The sequence below is a fragment of the Haematobia irritans genome, chromosome 2, assembly GCF_050003625.1.
Source record: "Haematobia irritans isolate KBUSLIRL chromosome 2, ASM5000362v1, whole genome shotgun sequence".
In the NCBI taxonomy this organism is placed as follows: domain Eukaryota; kingdom Metazoa; phylum Arthropoda; class Insecta; order Diptera; family Muscidae; genus Haematobia; species Haematobia irritans.
This window is the reverse complement of record NC_134398.1, coordinates 84479437-84500079: the sequence shown is the minus strand read 5'-3', so window position 1 is coordinate 84500079 and position 20643 is coordinate 84479437. Positions and strand designations below refer to the sequence as shown.

The 20643-nt window shown below is 34.5% G+C and overlaps 1 protein-coding gene across 2 annotated transcripts in view; it reads right to left on the bottom strand.

Moving 5' to 3' along the window:
• Positions 1-20643, bottom strand: part of LOC142225670 (uncharacterized) — a 105131-nt gene that overhangs the window by 6026 nt on the left and 78462 nt on the right. The window contains exons 7-8 of one of the 2 annotated variants that reach the window (XM_075295485.1): positions 8581-8811; positions 8308-8379 (exon numbers count right to left, since the gene is read on the bottom strand). In XM_075295485.1, the coding sequence (XP_075151600.1) occupies positions 8308-8379; positions 8581-8811 (303 nt within the window). The remainder of the gene's footprint in view (positions 1-8307; positions 8380-8580; positions 8812-20643) is intronic. The other variant, XM_075295486.1, reaches the window with a different exon arrangement.

The window sequence follows — 20643 nt, the reverse complement described above, 5'->3', positions numbered from 1 at the left end:
TGCTGTATATACTTGTTTATCTTAAATTTACAGATTCAATATAACAGTTTATTTAAAGGCAATTTTTTGAATTAAAAATGTTTTTCTTTACTTTAAGGAAAATTTGCCTTACTTCAAACACCTTAAGAGAGGGAACCAAATTTGTGTCCTAAATTGAATGAAAAAAATTTGAATCAAAGTTTATACATTTTCTTTCAATTAAGATGCCATAATTTAAAAAAAAATTGTCCTTAGGTTAGGTTAAAGTGGCAGCCCGATTAAGTTTCAGGCTCACTTAGACTATTCAATCCATTATGATACCACATTAACTAATAGCTCCTATTACATATGGGCACTTCTAGTTTAACCGCTTAACCTTCTCTATTATTTTCTTCTGTTGAACCAACCAGATTGTTCCAAAAACATTAGCAGACTGCTTAAGTTAACGTTTTCCAGGTCCGCCAGTAATCTAAAGTTATATGCCACTAAAATTTGCTTACGCTTTACACAATATGCAGGACACTCACACAAGAGGTGTTTAATTGATTCCTTTTCCTCCGCATCATGACAGCTCATACAATAGTCATTATACTTCGCACCAATAGTTTTTGCAAATTCGCCTATCAGGCAACGACCCGTTATAGCAGATATCAGGAGTGATATCTGACGTCTTGAGAAACCTAGCATATCTAGTGTAGGGTGTTCGTTTAAATGGGGCCATATTTGCTTGGTGTCCTTACAACCCTTGCAATTCTCCCATCGAATATTTGCCATCATAGCAGCCTTCTCACGAAGTAAGAGCTTGCAGGTAGCCAGAGCCATACCAACAGATTCTAGTTCCCCTGGAATATGTAAGGTTGTTCCTAGCCTTGCTAACTCATCCGTTTCGCAGTTCCCCGGTATGTGCCTATGGCCAGGCACCCATATTAGGTGAATATTGTGCATCTCAGCCATCTCGTTGAGAGATTTGCGGCAATCGATGGCCGTTTTCGAGTTAAGGACCTCAGAGTCCAAGGATTTTATTGTCTGAGTACGATATATATTAATGCCAACATTTTTTGGAACATTACTTCTCAGCCAAATTAAATTAATTTTTCTATTTTTCAACGCCTGCATTTTTGTATAATATATATCAATTCCTCCTCTGACTATAACCATTTACATTAATTAATTCTGTTACATACTTTTTCCAATAGAGTAGCGACACTGATGGGACATATATGTCAATTCGTCCTCAAGGTTAAAAAAGGGTGTTGCCGCTTAGAAGTACTTCTCCTGCTTTCTTATTGTTTTCATCGTACTCCATTTTTCATCTTACTTTTCTTTTACTAAATATTTCATCTCTCATCCTCTCTTTATGAAGTTATCTTGTATTCCCCTTTATACATATGTATATAAATACTCTTTTTTTGTACCCCAATACATATGCATTTTTATGTATATTAGCCTAACGGTCCTTTAACTAATGTCACGTATACCAAAAATTGCCTATCAAATAAAATTATCATATACGATACAGTTTGTGACAAAGCGGCGATCAGTTCAAATCAGATTATTTTAAAGCGTCTTTGAATTAACAAGTAAACTTGAACTTTGAAACAAATTTATTCACACATCCAAAATATTAAAAAGTGTTTTATTTCAAATAATAAAAAAGACGACGCTATTAAAAATTGTTTAGCTATTTCAAGTAACATTTCTTTAACCCTCCGTCATACACATGTTTCGATAGTCACATTCGTAACACATGAGGCCTGACCAGCTATGTATTTTAATGTATTTATATGGAAAATATGCTATTTTGTTGATATTATTACATTATTACTGTCGTATTTTCCGTCCTGATTTTTTCACACATCGGTAGGTAATAAAATTTTAGGAGGGTACCTGAAGTTTCAAGTCTCTAGCTATATTATAAATGTATTTTAATTACAATTAGAATCGAAAAAGAACTGGCCAGACTCATGTGTCTGTCCGAGGGTTAAAATAATTTTTAATAACCTCTTGAATTCGAAATGACTGATCCGCAAAGTGTAAACGAACAAAACTGTAAAATGTGTTTCGAAAAAGACACGGAGGAAATGGTGCAGTGTGATAGTTGTGATCAATGGTACCACTTTGGCTGTGTGGGAGTAGACAATGAGATATCCAATATTAGCTGAAATTGTCCACATTGCAGAACCGCATCAATATCTAATGGACAAATTGATTCGGCAACTCATACGTCTACACCTACCAGTAATGGCAATGGAAATGGTGGGCAAAGAGTAAATCAACGTATGGTAAGTTATGGAAACCAATCGTTGCTGGTCACTGCAAGTTCAGATTTTGTTCCGTCAGCAAATGTCACAGCTACAGCGAAGGATTTTGTAAGACAAGCGACAACAGCAATCGGAACAAGGGCCACAGCACTATTGACGGCACCAATATCGTCCATTTATACCGCTCCGCCGATTTCAACAACATTATTACCACCTTACCATATACCAAATTCCATTTCGACGCAAACATTTATTCAAGCTATTTAATACATCAAACCTCCAACCAATGTTCGGAGTACATGTGTCTATGGAACAACTTGCGAAGCAACGAAATTTAGAACTTCAGAAACTCGAAGAGGAGATGGAAATTAAGCGCCAATATTTGGAATCTAAATATAAAATTCTTTCCGAGACAAGTGGAAATTTAATTCCACCTGATCAATTAATAACACCAGGAATGTCGACAACATCTCGCACTAGAGGACCAACAAGTTGCTGCGAGACATGCAATACCCAAACAGCTACCAACGTTCAATGGAGATCCAGAAGAGTGGCCCCTTTTCATATGTAGTATGAAAAGGGGCCGGCAGTACATCGGTTGCCGGATTTTCCAATGAAGAAAACTTAATTAGGCTACAAACTGCACTCAAAGGAAAAGCCCGAGAAATTGTTAAGAGTAAACTGCTTCTTCCACAGATGGTCCCGGAAATAATCGAAACATTACGTATGTGCTTTGGAAGGCCCGAGCATATCCTAGACCGTGCCATTTCTAAAGCCAGAAGTATACCAGCAATTAAAGATAAATTGGACGCACTTATTGAATATGCGATGTGTGTTCGCAACATATGTTCCACAATGGAAGGATGTCAACTAAATTCTCATTTGAACAATCCACTTCTTGTGAAAGAGTTGGTCGACAAGCTTCCGAACAACTACAAACTCAACTGGGCGATGTCGCTTAAAGATGAAACTACTCCTGTCGTAAAGTTATTCAGTGGCTGGTTATATCAAATGGCTGAAGCCGCATGTACAGTAACACCAATGTGACAATACTCAGCCTACCAACAATCAATTTAACAGCAGCAACAACGTAAGTTCAATATGTATAATATGCAGTGAGCCTGTCCATAAGGTACTCAAATGTGAAACCTTCAAAAAAAATGAATCTTAATGAAAAATGGGAATGTATTAAAGGAAAAAACCTCTGTAGGCAGTGTCTGGGAAGACATAGACGTAAATATTATTCCAACAACGAATGTGGAATAGACAGCTGCAAATATAAACACCATCCTTTACTTCATAAGAAGGTCGATATTCAACAAAGAGTGAGTGAAAATGTTGATCAACCCATTCTCCAGAGCCCGGTCGTAAATTCTCATAACAACAACAACAACAAGCACGACAATTCACCGCCAATATTCAAAATTATCCCAAGAAATATCCACACTAAACATAAAATAACGAAGTAATTCGCATTTTTAGATGAAGGATCTGCCCTCACCCTGATGGAAAAAAGTACTTTCGATGAATTGGGTATTGTGGGCGAGAGTGACCCCTTATGCTTAAGATGGACGGGGGACACTACGCGTATGGAAGCAGACTCTGTCAAGGCTTACTTAGACATATCAGGGTTATCAAGCAATAAAAAATAAAAGCTAATTGGAGTTCATACAGTTTGTAATTTAGGTCTTTCAACTCAAACTGTCGATATGCATCAAATTACCAAGAGGTACCCGTATTTATCAAATCTACCAAAGCAGTCGTATCACAATGCTAAACCAACAATTTTAATAGGGGTAGATAATTGCCATTTGGCAGTTCCCCTAAAAGTACGAGAAGGTCCTCGTAACCAACCTATTGCATCTAAAACTCGATTAGGATGGACGCTGCAGGGCTCCAGTTCAGAAATAGCACGAGAATTTAGAATAAATGTTCATTCCTGTGATTGTCAGAAAGAGTACGAGGAACTACACGAAATGGTTAAAAGTTATTTCACCCTTGAGTCAGTCCGTCCGACCCAACTATTTTCTTCTGAAGACAATAAAGCCATGGACATATTGGAAAAAACATGCAAGCTAGTGAATAACTATTATGAGGCAGGCTTATTATGGCGTGACGAAAATGCACGATATCTAACCTCATTGTAAAAGGCTATGCAAGAAAATTAACAAAGGAGGAGTCAGAAATGCATAGTGATAAAACCTGGTACTTGCCTATATTCATCGTAAAAATCCGAACAAACCTGATAAAGTCAGACTAGTGTGGGATGCCGCGTCGAAATCAAACGGAGTCTCATTAAATGATTTCATAATGCCTGGGCCAGATTTCCTTAAATCGCTAGTAGAGATTTTGCTTAAGTTTCGAGTGGACAAAGTGGCTATATCGGAAATGTTCCACAGGGTAAACGTTAGAGAAAATGATATGCATGTCCAACATTTTTTATGGTATGAGCCCAATGATGAACCTCACAAGCCTTGTGTTTTTGTTATGAGAGCGTTAACATTCGGTATCAGCTGTGCTCCTTGTATAGCACACTACATACGCAACAAAAATGCGGATCTGTTTAAAAACAAATACCCACGGGCAGTTGCTGCTATACAAGAGCATCATTACGTCGACGATTTCATTGACTGTGCACCAAATGAAGAAGGGGCATTACAGCTAGCAATGCAAGTCAAGGAAATCCACGAAGCGGCCTCCTTTGAGATGCGTAATTGGTCATCAAACTCAAAAAAAGTTTTTGAAATGTTAAACGGACCCACGCTATCGCATCAGAACCCCAAGGATTTGTGCTCAACAACTAAAATATTAGGTTTGTATTGGGAGCCTAATGAGTATGAATTTAGACATATTTGCAGGTTCGTCAGGTTAAAACGTGACATCCTAAATGAGGACTTAAAACCAACAAAATGCGAAGCACTGCAGGTCCTTATGTCAATTTTCGATCCGCTTGGTTTTGTGTCCTGCTACACCATAGGATTATAATTGTTACTCCAAAACATATGGCGTTCTAAGATAGGCTTGGACGAAGAATTAAATGAATTTCTAACCCAAAAATGGCTCAAGTGGAACACTAATATTCATAAAATCGTTTCTGTTCGAGTCTACGTTGCCAAAAGTAAGGTGGCGCCATTGAAGCCGTTTTCTATACCAAGAATGGAACTATTAGCAGCCCAACTTGGAGCTAGACTCGCTAGAACAGTTGCGGCATCAACCGTTTAAAAATCCAGTCCAAGTTTTGGTGGACTGACGCCATAACAATTCGTCGATGGCTTCAACAAGATCCAAAAAATTTACAGGGTTGGTTATATACTCGAAATAACAAATGTTGATCAGTGGAGGTGGGTGTCCTCAAAACAAAACCCAGCCGATTTGTCTACAAAAGATCCCACGCCTTCTAACACTCAGATGTGGTTCGAGGGACCCCAATTTTTACAACTCAGTAATAGCTATTGGCCTCAATTCTCCGATTTTGGTCCCCTCGATGACACAGAAATTAAATGAAACGCTCTCGTAATTGAAAAGTGTGCGCAATTGCAACTCAACTTCGAGTATTTCTCAGATTGGTGACGAGTGTATCGTGCGGAGGAGGGAGCTGAATTCCTTAACAACCATAAATATATAGTTGTTTTGCCTAGCAAACATCATTTAACATATTTAATAATAAACAGCTTTCATGAGAAATTCTACCACCAAACCCATGGAACAGCACTTAATGAAATAAGAAGTCACTACTATATACCAAAATTGAGAGTTCTATTTAGAAGAGTGCGTCGTGATTGCCAATGGTGCAAAATCAATAATGCCAAACCGAATATACCACAAATGGCCGCGCTTCCAGCAGCAAGGCTCGCAGCGTTTGAGCGCCCATTCACTTTCGTTGGTATAGACTATTTTGGTCCCATTCATGTCTCAGTGGGTAGAAGACGTGAGAAAAGATGGGGATTCATTTTCACGTGCCTAACCATACGTGCAGTACATATCGAAATAGCATATAGTTTGGATACGAGCTCCTGCATAATGGCTATAAGGAATTTTATCTCCAGGCGAGGAACACCAAAAGAATTTTATTCAGATAATGGGACTAATTTTAAAGCCGCAGAGAAAATTATATGTAACCCATTACAAGATATAGACTACACCATTGTTAAAGGCAGCTTTGAACAGATAAGTTGGAAGTTTAATCCGCCAGCCTCGCTCCATATGGGCGGAATATGGGAGAGGCTCGTCCGATCCTCTCCCATATTCCATATGCCCTTCGATGAGTTTCACCGATGAAAGCATGAAGACAGCGTTATGTGAAGCAGAGTTCATGATAAACTGCCGCCCCCTAACATTCGTGTCTCTTGAATGCAGTGACGATGAGGCAATTACTCCCAATCATCTATTGATTGGTTCATCAGATGGCCATAAACCAATCCCAACTGAGAACATCGACTTACGACAACGATGGTATAAAACCCAAGAATTCGCCAATAAATTTTGGAAAATGTGGCTGAAGGAATACGTACCCATTATAACAAAAAGGAGTAAATGGTGATATAGTTGTTATCGTTGACCCGGAGTTACCAAGGAACCGTTGGCCAAAAGGAATCGTTATCAACACGGTAGTAGCCCATGATGGACAAGTTCGAAGAGCGAAGATTGAAGAGAAGCCAACGATAACAAACAAAACGAATGAAGATAGAGGAAGCACGCTCAAAAACAAACCCAGCCAACTAAATACAAATCGATGATTTGAGTTTGGCAAAGGAAAAGAGATATGCTTGCAAATTTGTTTAGGCAGTAGCCGACTATTAAACCCTTTTTCGGAAGGTTAAAGTGTATTTCACTTTGGGTTGAGTGAATTACCCGAATTTATTCTGATAATTGGTTGATAGTTTTGCTGCAAGTAGAGGATGCTGATGAGGAATGTGGCAATTCCGAAACAGCTGTACATCCAACCATCTTGCAGTCTATAGGGCTTTGCCCAAATAAATTTGACAAGCATACTTTTCCTCTGTTGGTTAAGCTACACTTGTAGTTTAGCCAATGCATGGCTTTAAGCTGAGATCAAAAACAACAATAACGATTGAAGAGAAGCCAACAATAACAAACAAAACGAATTTTAATAAACTTAAACAATTAATAAATTGATATTATGACGGTGGCGTCGACTGATTAAAAATAGTCGGCGGCTTCATTATCTGCTTTCATCTCTACACTAAAAAAAGCATGCCCGGTTCCAAAGATTTTGTCTTTACTTTAAAAATTTTGGTAATGATTCTGAGCCAAAGAAGCGGAGAATACAAGTAAGGATACTTTTAAGACACAATATTCTTTTAATTTTGTGTACTTGCTTGCAAATTTTAATTTTTCGTTTTTCAGCTTTTTTCTTCATATGCTATCAAAGTCATTTAAAAATAAGTTAACGACAACTTTACTTTCCAAATTTTGTATCCACTTCCAGTAGAAATTATGCTATGTTTCAAGTAAAAAAATGTTGAAAAAAAATGTGTTGAAAAACATGTCCTATATTTAAACGATTTTTTGCTTTGTAGTCAAGATGCAAAAATACAACAAATTTAAAGAAAATTTCATTAATTTTAAAGAATTTTTCTGAATTGTTAAAGTGAAGTTGACCTTAGCCCAACAATTTTTTCTTTCATGCTATGATATCCAGTTTTAAGTCAAATCACTTAATTATAAGGAAAATACGACTTAATTGAAAAGTTTATCGACTTTTAGACAAGGAAAAAAGCTTTATATTAGAGAAATGCGTCTTCTTTGCAAAGCAAAATTTGCATTTGTATTATAAAGGCATGAAATCTTTGTCATCACGACAACATTTTTTTCAGTGTACATAAAGACTTTTTGAATAATACTGTCATATGTCAGCCGAGAAATGTATCAGTATATTTTTCAAATATTTTTTGGAAATTTCCACTATTTTATTTGTCTTAAAATTTACATTTATTGCGAAAACAGCGATATTTATATATGACCCCAAACGCACTTCCTATGAAGAAATTTATTCAAAGAAATTCATTTTTCTAATTTCTACTGTAATGATGTGATTTTCGATTACCTTATGGGCCAGAATTGACAGTCTTCTTCATCGGTTGTGCCCATGCCACTGGGATGATTGGGTGAAAAGCCTCTATGCCACATAAACACACATGAAATGATGGATGGATGGATGTATGGATGCAGTGAACAATAAGTATCAACAACCAAAATGAAATGTTTTATGAATTATTATTAGGATGCAATGAATTTATGGAACTAGTGGCAAATTACATCTAAAATTGTAACTAAATACAAACGTCGAAATACAATTTAGTATATGGGCAACACTTACGCGTTTGTGGCAAACGAATCCGTACGGCTACCATTATTCGCCTCTATGCTACTCAACACATTCGAATGCTTCCCCAAGGCCAAGGCGGCTGATGTGCGATCGGTGGAGCTGTGCTCGGGATATTTTCCATCACTAAGATCGGATTCCATGGAGAGATGGCCAAATAAATCCTCGAGTAAAATGTTGGATTTTGTAATTCTTTGTCTTTTGGCCGAGCTCTTCAGTTTTTTCCTATGGAGTAAAAAAACAAAGCACTTATAAAAAAATCGTCATTATAATTATGCCACATGTCAGGTGTGCCTGCCCAGAAGAATTTTTTCTGATTGAATCAAAAAGTTAATTGATCCAATTATTTTTATATTGAAATTACTTTAATCACTGAATTGATAGTATCTATTACAGAATTAGTTAGAAATATACTTGATTAAAAATTAATTGATTTTCAAGTAAGTTTTTAATTAGTTCAAAATGTGCTTCAAAATTTTTATAGAATACACATTGAATTTGCGCCACATATTTCTTGAATATGTAGCGTAAATTGTGATACGAAAAATATTTGAAACCTTGAGGGATCGAGCTCATAATCTCATGCTTTACATTCAAGTTTATTACGTTCTAGTCCATCGCATGAAACTACTGAACGTTTTTTCACAACAACAATGAATGACAAAAGCAGGACCAATAAAGGTAATGTATTATAATTGTTAAAAATACAATGTTTTATTCCTCATATTAAATAGAACTTCCGACACTGTGCCTGTCGTTTTTCAATTGTGTTGTGAAGAACTTGAATGTAAAACACAGAGCTGTAATCCCAACTGTCCTTCCAGAAAGGAATACCTAGAAATTCGAAGAAAAATAACCGAAAAGCAAACTAGACGCCTTTCAAGTAACATAGCTCCAATTGAGAATGATTCAGAGACAGAAACTGGACATAATTTGTATGATAGGGACGCCCATCGATCTACCTATGCTAATAGAATTAATTCTGGTGCTCAAAATGATGATTCCAATGAGTTAACCAATGAAAAAATACTGGAAATCTACTTCGAAGTCCTTGATATATTACAAAAGTGAAAAAATGCTATAAAATATGAGTACTTGGTATGATGTTGAAACATGTCATTTAAACCAAAACAACTATCGAAAATAAATATATTACATTGGAATGCCAGAGGCATATCGACTTCCTCCACTATTCTATAAATGGAGCACTTCTTATACAGAAATAAGGTCAATATTGCACTTATTAATGAAACTAAGCAATAAACACTCAGTTAAAATCCAAAATTATAAGATTCATAGAGAAGACCGTCGTTCACATCAGCGTTGCCAGAATTGTTTCACCAAAAAACGCTAGATTTGCCCAAAAAACTAGCCAAAAAAAGCTAAAAAATTCTAAAAAAATAGCTAGAAAAAAGCTAAATTTTTTTGTAACAAAAGTCACATTTTTGATTGAAATTCAACAAACTTAAAGGCTTTATTTCACTTAAAATGCATATTATTTTAATTGTATTCATATTAATTCAATTTATGTGAGACTGTAAGAAAATCTAAGTCATATTAGCTCTGTTTGCGTACTCGATACATTTTGATTACTATAGCAAATTTTTACTGGAAGTCCTTCGTTTATATTTCCTAGTAAAAACATTTTTCCCAATAAACTTGCAATTGTCAGCTGGTTAATCATCAGCAAGTCCAATGTGCGATATATTGCAGAATGTCACATAGAACTGCATTAGAAAATATCAATATATTTCGTTTTAACTGAATTAATGATAAATTCGAAACCCATTCTAACTGTCTTGCAAGTTTATATTGAATAACTTTTATTCGAAAATTTCCCATACAAACCTATTGTTGTCCAATTTTCGTAAATGTAAATCCATTCCATTAATATAAAGCAGATTTGTTTTGATCCTATCACTACGAATATTTTATTGCATTTTTTGATGTTAAAAAATAATACCACATTCAAAGCTTTATTTCCTTAATTATTTCTATGTTCGCTTCCAAAGATTTTGTCACTAATGATTTTGGTATTGATTCCGAGTCAAATTTGAATTTATTCGTTTTTTCAGTTTTTTCTTCATGAGCTAACGACAACGTGCTAACGACAACTTAAATTTCCAAATTCAGACTCGACTTTAAGTACAAATTATTCTATGTATACGTTTTTAAAATAAAATGTTGAAAAACCTCTTCTATTTTTGAACGCTATTTTGGTTTGTGGTCAAAATACAAAAATTCCACAAATTAAAAGACTATTTAATTAATTTTAGGATTTTTTTAGAATTGACCCTACCTTCTTTCATGAAAAGATACCCATTTTTAAGTTGAATCACTTAACTATAAGGACGAAACGACTTTATCGTCTTTTGGACAAGGACAACAGTTAATATAAGAGAAATTCACAAATGCTTTTATAACCAAAATTCGCGTTCGTATTTTAAGGACATGAAATCTTTGGCCTCACGACAATATTTTTTTCAGTGTACAAAGCAATTCACATCTACTATTTTAATTTAGTAATATCATACTTTATAATATTATAATAACATAAAAAGGATAAACGAGTCAAATGCTAATATTCCTAATAATTTACTGACAGTTTATAGAAGGAATTTGTATGGTAATAGTAGATTTAAAGTTTACTATAACTTTTATGAATACGAGGGAAAAACTTTACAACAAGGTGTATTTGCTGCAAAAATGCCCGCATAATGACTGGGATAATTATTAATGTTTCAATTGAGCTTTGAAATATGTTGAAAACCTTATTCTGGCAGCAAGGCTTAGATAAGTACGATGTTTTATCCATATTTCTATAGGAACATGTCGAAAATAAAAAAGCCAAAAACAGCTAAAAGGGACATGAAAAAAAGCCAGAAAAAAAGCTAAAAGCTAAATGCATTTTTTTTCCCGCTAAACGTCTTCAAAAAAAGCCAAATCTAGCGGGAAAAAAGCTAAATTGGCAACTCTGGTTCACATGGAGGCGGTGTACTTATAGCCATTAGAAATACCAATCATCACCATCGACTACCCACGTTCAAAACACATATAATAGAAAATATCTCCATAATTATTCACATGAATAAAAAACCAATAACATGTACATGAGCTTACTGTCCAAAATATAGTTCTTACTTTTTGAGAGACATTAAAACAATAACAGCAGGAGATGCAGAATTTTTAATATTCGGGGATTTCAATGCCCACCACAATAGTTGGAATTGCTTACAAAATAATACAGCGGAAAATGTTTTATTTGAAAACCAATTAACTACAATTATCAACATAATGTATTCAAACAAAATTCCAAGCATGTACAACCATGCATTCTTGATATTGTGCTCACAAATTCCAGCTTGTACATATCACCTTTAGAAACACACTTTGGGGCACTGAATTTCGACCGCGTTCCCATAACTTGTCATTTTCTGGGGTCAGCTGTAGAACACAATCGAGTTAAACAACCAAAACATTGCGACGACAGTTGTAACCAAAGACAATAAACTCTAGAATTTATTTTTGTAAGTTTATTTATAATTTGACAAGGATTTAATGAAATAGAAAAAAATGAAAAAAAGTAATGCGGATACGTCTGTCTTCTTTGGCGTCACGATAACACTGAGGCAATGAGTTGCAGTTGTGGATGACTGCGCTAATTCTTCGATTCCCACATCTCGGCCATCCTGCGAACTAGAAATCATGGGCATCATGAGGTCTTTATCATCATCAATATCATCTGGCCATGGCTTCATATACTCGGCACATGTCGTTGTCTGGTTGGGACCATCGCTTTTCCCGCACTTGACTACATCATAAGTATCTTTCGGCTTGACTTTGACCACACGATATGGGCCCAAAAACTTCGGACGTAGCTTCAAACCACCTCCTTTTTTGTCCTTTTTATGGCGACAAGTTCACCAACTTTGTACTGTAGCGCTGGTTTACGACGTAAGTTGTAGTTTCGTCTATTCTCTGATTGTACCTCCAAAATCTGCTGTTTGGCTGCAAGGCGTATTTGGTCGCGATTGTCATTATGAAGACTCATAAATTCTTGCTGTAAAAGTTCCTTGAGCCTAAAATCTTCTTTTCTACGCATTTGGGTACCAATCAACATCTCAAATGGAGTTGCACCAACACTTCGATTATATGTGGAATTAATTACACGTTGTACGTCTCAAACATATTTATACCACTTGGTTGGGTCCTCCGGACTCAGTTTTGATAATACCGCTACGATTACGCTATTTAATCGTTCGATTTGGCCATTGGCTCTGGGCAAACCTGTTGTTATATTCATATGATTTATGCCTTCGTCGTTACAGTAGGTTCTGAAATCTTCACTCGTGAAGGCTGAACCTCGATCTGATATGATGTTATTTGGGTTTCCGAAGATTAAACTTTGTTTTGTAGTTTAGTTATAGCATCATTCGCCGACGTGGTTTTGGTAGGATATAACCAACAAAACTTAGTGAAAGCGTCGATAACTGCAAAAATATGGTTGTACATCCTATGAGTGGATTCTAACGGTCCTAAATAGTCAATATGATAGGTGTGTCATCTTTTGGGATAGGATTAAGTTCATCTTCTTGTTTGCCTCTCTTCCTATTAATTACTAGACATGGTATACAGTTGGATATCACCCGTTGAATTTTCTCGTCTAACTTAGGGATGTAATAATCCTTTCGAAGAAGCTCATTGGTTCTCTTCGTTGAAAAATGGCGTCGTTCATGTGCATTCTTGATTATATCAATTTGGATCCCTTTAGGCACCACCAATATTTCTTCGTCATCAATAATTTTGTACAATACATCACCTTTTAAGACATAACCGTCATGTTCGTCTTCGTTGCGCTGTATATGCCTTATTGCCATTAAGTCGTCATCTTTTTGTTGGAGTCGTTCTATTTTGGATGTTAGAATGTCTTCAGCGATAATCATGATTGGGTTTCGACTTAGGGCGTATGTGCTCGACAAAATAATCATACTCTTGAAGGGCCATAATCAATCGTGCTGCCCTGGTCGGAACATCTTTCTTCTCTATAGTCTTCGTTAGAGCGTTACAGTCAGTGACTAACTTGAATCGCATGCCAATCAGATATACTCGGAACTTATTTAAAGCTTGTATAACCGCCAAAACTTCGAGTTCGTAACTGCAATACTTCTTTTCTTGATCGGTTGTCTTTTTGCTCATGTAATAAACTGGATGTAATTTACCATCATCGGGAGACTTCTGTAACAAAACTACTCCATATCCGTCGATCGATGCGTATGTATGCAGTTCTGTTTCGTGATTTTGATTGAAGATTTTGAGAACTGGATGGGAGGCTAGTTTTTCCTTAAGTTGTTTGAACGATCTAATTTGTTCGGGACAAAAATTAAATACTACGTCATTCTTCTTCAAATCCGATAGTGGTTTTGAGATTAAGGAAAAGTTCGGTATAAACTTCCGAAAATAGCCCGCAAGTCCCAAAAAACTTTCAATCTCCTTCAAATTTCTTGGTTATGGAAATTGAATCATTGCAGCTGTCGTATCCGGAGAAGGTAAGATCTTCTTATTCTCAATCACATGCCCAAGAAATTCGATTCTACGTTTCAAAAATTTACACTTCTTAATGTTTATGTCCAATCCAAAATCCTGGCAAAGTTGCAATACATTTTCCAAATTTAACAATGCTTCTTCTTCGTTACGTGCTGGGATTATAACGTCGTCAACGTACGGTAGGGCAATACCCTCACGGTTAAAATTTCGAAAAATAGCATTTATGTGTCGTTTAAATACAGCCGGGGAATTGGAAAGTCCAAACGGTACTTTCAAAAATTTATAGATTCCATTATGTGTTACGAACGCCGTGTATTTTTTTGCTTTCCTCATTAACGGGGACGTGAAAGAAACCATTGCGCAAGTCAATAGTACTGAAAATCACGGCGTCTTGCAATCTATCAAGTTGGTCTTCAATAAGCGGTAACGGGAAACGATCCTTCACAATGACCTTGTTTAGTCTTCGATAGTCGACGCATAATCTAGACGATCCGTTACGCTTCTTCGTCAATACAACTGGACTACAGAACTCCGACTCGGATAATTCTATCACCCCTTCGGCCAGACACAGGTCTATTTGGTTTTCATCTTTCTGACGTTCCATCAATGGTAGTCGTCTTCGGTTACAATAAAGTGGGCTTTCATCGCTGAGAGTAATTCGCATTTCTACCTTGGTCGTTTTTGTCTTATTCGGTCTGCAATTCAAAATCATGTTAGTTACCTTTTCTTTCGCACTGTCACTGGCTAAATCATCCACATCGATATCTGCTGAATATTCAACTGCGTCTATTGTCATGATGTTACAAGTTTCGTCGCACTCCTCGTTCGCTAACTTATTAATCTTGATACCATTCGGCGTTATAACAATTTCAGCAACATAACTTAAATCAGCACCAATTATGATTTCAGTGTTTATGCATGTGTGTTCTACAACATGGAATACTAATTCGTATTTTTCACCGTCAATGCCAACATAAAATTTCGAATTGCCAATCGGTTTAACCCGGTTTCCAGATCCGTTTCCAAAACCGACCAAATAAAAGTTCGATTTAGAAAGTTTGGGTTTATTTAATGAATTATAAATGTCCTTACTCATAATATTAAATTTGCTACCCGTATCAAATAGATCTTTAAATCCCCGACCGAATATTTCCACGTTTATGTTCATATCATTGTCCGATACAATTCGTCGTACAGCACTGTCTTGCTTCAAAGGGCAATCTTTCGATATGTGACCATACTTATTACAACAAAAACATGTTGTACCTTTTGACGCGTTTTTACAATCTTTAGACAAATGGCCCTTTCCGCCACAATTGAAACATAAGGTGTCACATTTTTCATATGTTCGATTATTTTTCGTATTTACAGATCGGGCGACTTTTACACTGTCCTTTTGTTTAAAATCATTTTGCATTTGTTCGTATATGCGTAGCTTCTTTTTAAACTCACTTAGATCTTCAGCGCCGTACAAAACAGCTTTATTGGTAACCGAATCCGTAATGCCGTTTATAACATATTGCATCAACGCACTATCCATTCCACGTTACCTTGAGATGCTATTTCTTTCATGAGGAGGAAATATTCCTGGATGTTTTCATCTTTCAAAATTTTTCTCCCTGTTAACATTTTGTGGATTTTAGCGCTGTTCACTGATGTACCGAATACATCTAAGAGGGTCTTTTTCAGCATACGCCACGATGTTACACCTCTTTCACTTGAGATTAATAATTTATCTAAACCTCTCAAAGACCTTTTAGCAAAAATAAACATTTGGAACTCGTCCCAGTGCATAATTGTGGCGTTCTCTTCGAACTCTTCAATTCTAGCTCCGACAGATAAATCACCGCTGCCGTCGAACGTTCTGATTGTGAGTCAACAACGTTAGATTATGCTCATCGTCCACCAAAGTCTTTTCATCTTCACTACTACCATCGTCATCAGCTTGACTCTCGTCGTCAGTTTGATCACCATCGTCGTCTTCTTTGTTGCTACTCAAAAGCATCCTTTTTTTCAAATTTGCCATTACATGTGTATGTAAATCATCAACGTCGTAGTTCAAACGCAGTAGTGTACAAATTGAAATCAAGTCCGTCGTGCGTATGTTATTTTTCACATATACAAGCGTCTGCTTGTATATGTGAAAAATTCAAATTCAAACCCTTCAAACATGCGAATTCGTTGCCGGTTTGATCTGTCTCCTTCGTTTTTGAATATGAATCTGTGTAAGGCCGTCGTCGTTGCGCGTTTGGTCGTCTTCAAATTATTGCGAACTGCTTCAAAATCTCCGAGAGTAGGCATTGTATGTATGTGTATGTTCTCACTCGCTGAGGATTTTTTCTCTCACACACATGTGTATATGTAGCGTCGTCGTCGTTGTATGCGTGTAAAACAAAGTTATAAAACTGCAAGAAAATGAATTTCACAATCACTTTTATTCTTAAATATTTCGGTTGAGCCGCCAATTTTATGGGTTTCTTTTAATTAAAGATCACTTATTCGAATGTCTAGGGATTTGTTTTTGTAAGTTTATTTAAAATTTGATAAGGATATAATGAAATAGAAAAAAATGAAAAAAATAATTTTTATTTTTTAAATGAAAAACTTAATTTTCTTAATGAAGCAATGTTAAATTTTAGGCAACAACAAAAAAATAAATTTTCCCCTTTATGGAAATTTATTTCGTGCACTTAATTTCTTTTTATTTGCATTTTAATGCTATGTCAATACTTGTCGTGTGCGCGTTTGGTTCGATAAACGAAAAGTACGAAACTAACAATGTAAATGGTTTGATCTCCTCAGTAGCCAATTTCCTATCTTCCTAGAGATCATTGTCTTTGGTTGTAACTACCGTAAATGTTGAAAGTATTTTAGGAGTAATCACGAAGATTGTACAAGAAGTTACCCAACAAATTTCTGTGAGAAAACAAAACCACGCTGGCAGAACAAATTATCAAATGTCACTCTAAACTTACTAGGCCAAAGAAATAAACTATTTATGTAGAAGATTACAAAGAAGTTGGAACAATTCAGAAAGAGTTACAATCACCTGCATTCTAAAACAACTGAGATCCCTCATAGATCGGCAGGTGCAAAATGACAAGAATAACAGCTGGTCAAAGTTTGTTAAAGAATTACCACCTGGAAACAAAAAGTTTTAGAAACTGACTAAACCCAATAAACACAGGATGAACACTTTTCAAATGCTACAACTTTTCAGTTTGAGGGTAAATAAATTCTACTTGACTTGAAACAGCTCATCTTCAATACATCCACAAATTGATTGCGAATTACTTCCAATTTGCCAAAATGTTGACGAAATCTTTTGAAAAGGTGTTGATAAAAAAACTTTGACAAAACGCTAAAAAACAAGTAAGAAAAGTATAAAGTCGGGCGGTGCCGACTATATTATACCCTTCACCACTTTGTAGACCACAATTTGTGTTACCATCTTAACTTCTTCATGAAGGTTTATATTCCCATATACAAATATATATTAACCGATTTGGAGACAATTTTTTGTACTGCTAGAAAATCTCTATAATTAAAATTTAAATCGTCTAATGCCCGGGGATGAAGCACAATGTTACTAAAAAAATATGGGAAATATTTAAATCTGCACCAATTTTGAGGCAACTTCGCAAAACTGTATTTATGATTTATCGGTAGATGTGTATTAGAGTAATAGGAAAATTTGTGTCATTTTGATAAGTTTTCGACTTAGCAGTGGCGAAAATATGGGTATTTCGGCCAGTTGTACACTGAAAAAACAGTGAACCCTTTTCCATTGTAAAATGAACTAAACTGTAGTAATATTGACCATGATTTAGCCCTTAAGATTTTTTTTCAACTTGTCTAGTTTATAATTCTCTTAAATTTTAGTTAATCTATAACATTGTATTTTAGTTCATTTTTACAACACCATAAGATTTATATACCCCTACCAAGTTAAAAAGTCAGTATTATTTTGGTTTACCTGCTTATTTTTTGGGAAACCCGATAATAAAAAGTGGTTAACAGTCTCTTTAAAATGTCGACGACTAAAGTATTTTTAAATCAATCATTCCACAGTACAGAGAAATTAAATAATTAATGGAACAACAATCCGTTTTACTACTATGAAAATTTTCATACATTAAAATTCAACTTTCTTTAAGCAAAAGTACTTTATTATAAAAACTTATGATGAAAGTTCTTAATACAATGTTTTTGTGAATAAAAATTATGACCACGTGGAACAAGAAAATAGTTTATTTTAACTCGCTATTTGGATATTTTGACTTTTCCTTAGTTTTTTATTCCTCGTTAGTATATTCACATATCTTGCTGAAAAAAATGGAAGGAATAATGAAAATTGTTAAAAATTAACATGTAATAAAATATAAATTTTAATCTCTTTAAATTAGCTTGTAACTTACCATATTTGGGGCATTTTATTAAATGGTGTAAGGAATTCAACTTTTCTTAGATAAACGTACCTCATAAAGTTTGTACCTGAAACAATTAGAGAAATAATGAATTAAGTAACATATTAACTCATAAAACTGTGTTGTTATCGATGTGAAGGACATAATACAATAAATATTCTTGTCAAAAGAAATCCAAAGTTTTAACATAAAACTTACCAATTCTCTATTAAATTGAGGTTAAAAAGTTATCGAAATTCATTTGGGGATACTCTGAAATTAAATATTTATTTTTTACATTAAATAGAAAACATTAAATTGGTTTCCAAAAAATCTAATTAAAGAAATAATATGCATAAAAAAAACTAAATATTCTGGTTAAAAGAATGTTAAAGAAAGCTTACCAATTCATAAAAATGTTTCCAAGTTGTTATTCTGAAATTAAATATTTGTTTTTTTACAATAAAAATATCAAATTGGTTTCCAAAAATATTTGATTAATGTAATACTAAAATAAGGTATTAAAAACCTGTAATTTTGATAATAAAAAGTTCATAAAAATTTAAATATTCTAGTGAAAAGAAAGCAAATTTTTAAAAGAAAACTTACCACTTCTCTATTAAATTATACGCCGAGGAAAAATATAAAAATCCATCTGGGATTGCTCTTAACTTCAATATTTTTTTACAACAAAGAAAAACTTGAAACTGGTTAAAAAAATAATAATAATAATAATTAGCAAATAATAATATACATAAAGAATATTATTTGTTAAAAGAAAACCACATTGAAAAAGAACTCTTACCTATTTATCATTAAACTATACGCTGAGGTGTAACAAACAATTTTCCAAATTCATCTGGAGTTACTCTGAAATTGAATATTTATTTTTTACATTGAATAATAAAAATTAAATTAGATAAAACAATTTCAATATACTTTCCATTTCAGTTTTTTTTTTCTAAATATTGAACATTCTTAATAACTTTTTTCTAAGCTACCGATCATCACTTCGCCATCGTACATCTTATCGCTAAAATATTAATAACTTTCATTTCAAAGTTTTAATAAACAAACACCAATATATGTCTCAAAAAACCAAAATATTCCATACCTTTATATTCCCTTGTTACATACTTGCTAAAAAGATGCAACAGCCCACGCCAACGCCAACTACACAACTGAAGCATGTCAAACAAAACCGAGCAAAACCAAAACATTCCTACAACAACAAAAACACATGTGCCTTCATTGAAAACAACACCTCATCCAGACAAATAAACCATTCGCGAATAATAAACACACACACAAACCACTTAAAGAACAAAAACAAAACAACCCCACGCTCAGATATACACAACATCCCCATCACTCGCTACCATTTCTCATTATTGCATTGCATGCTCTCACTCTCAAAACAATTTCAAGTAACATAATCTTTACATTAAACATATTCCACTTTGACGAGAAAGATCTCTGTACTATGCATTAGTTCATCGCATCTGTCCACAATTTACTATAAAAAAAATACTCTTAAATGCATATCAGTATAAGAACGATGAAACGTTTAACTTAAAATTAGCAAAAACTTCATGAAATGATATCTACCCATTTTTGACGAAAATGTCTATAAATTTAATTACATGTGAACTAAAAATATTTCATTGGGTAATTTTTTACCAACAATTATTAACTATAGGAATTGTCAGTAAGAAATTGCTATCCACTTTCAAGTTAATTTTTCGTAAAAAAATATTTTCTTATACAAAAAAATCTTATGGTAAATTGCACTTATTATTTAGAAAATACTTTACATTTCACAAGTAGTTTTATAGCATGACAAACGAATTTTTAACTACTAGTTAAGAAATTTTTTAAGGAAATTTCCATCGTATTTTGTAGGCCATGAACTAAACGATTGCTACTTAGAATTTATAAAATTTCCTTTCGAGTAGTTAATTTTCGTTGAAGATACGAAAAATGAACTAAAATTCTGGAAAATTCTTGTAATAAATTATTGTAAAAATCTTCTTAAATTTACGAGACACTTTTTTTCTGTGTACCTAAATCGGAAAAACATATATATGGAAGCTATATCGAAATCTAA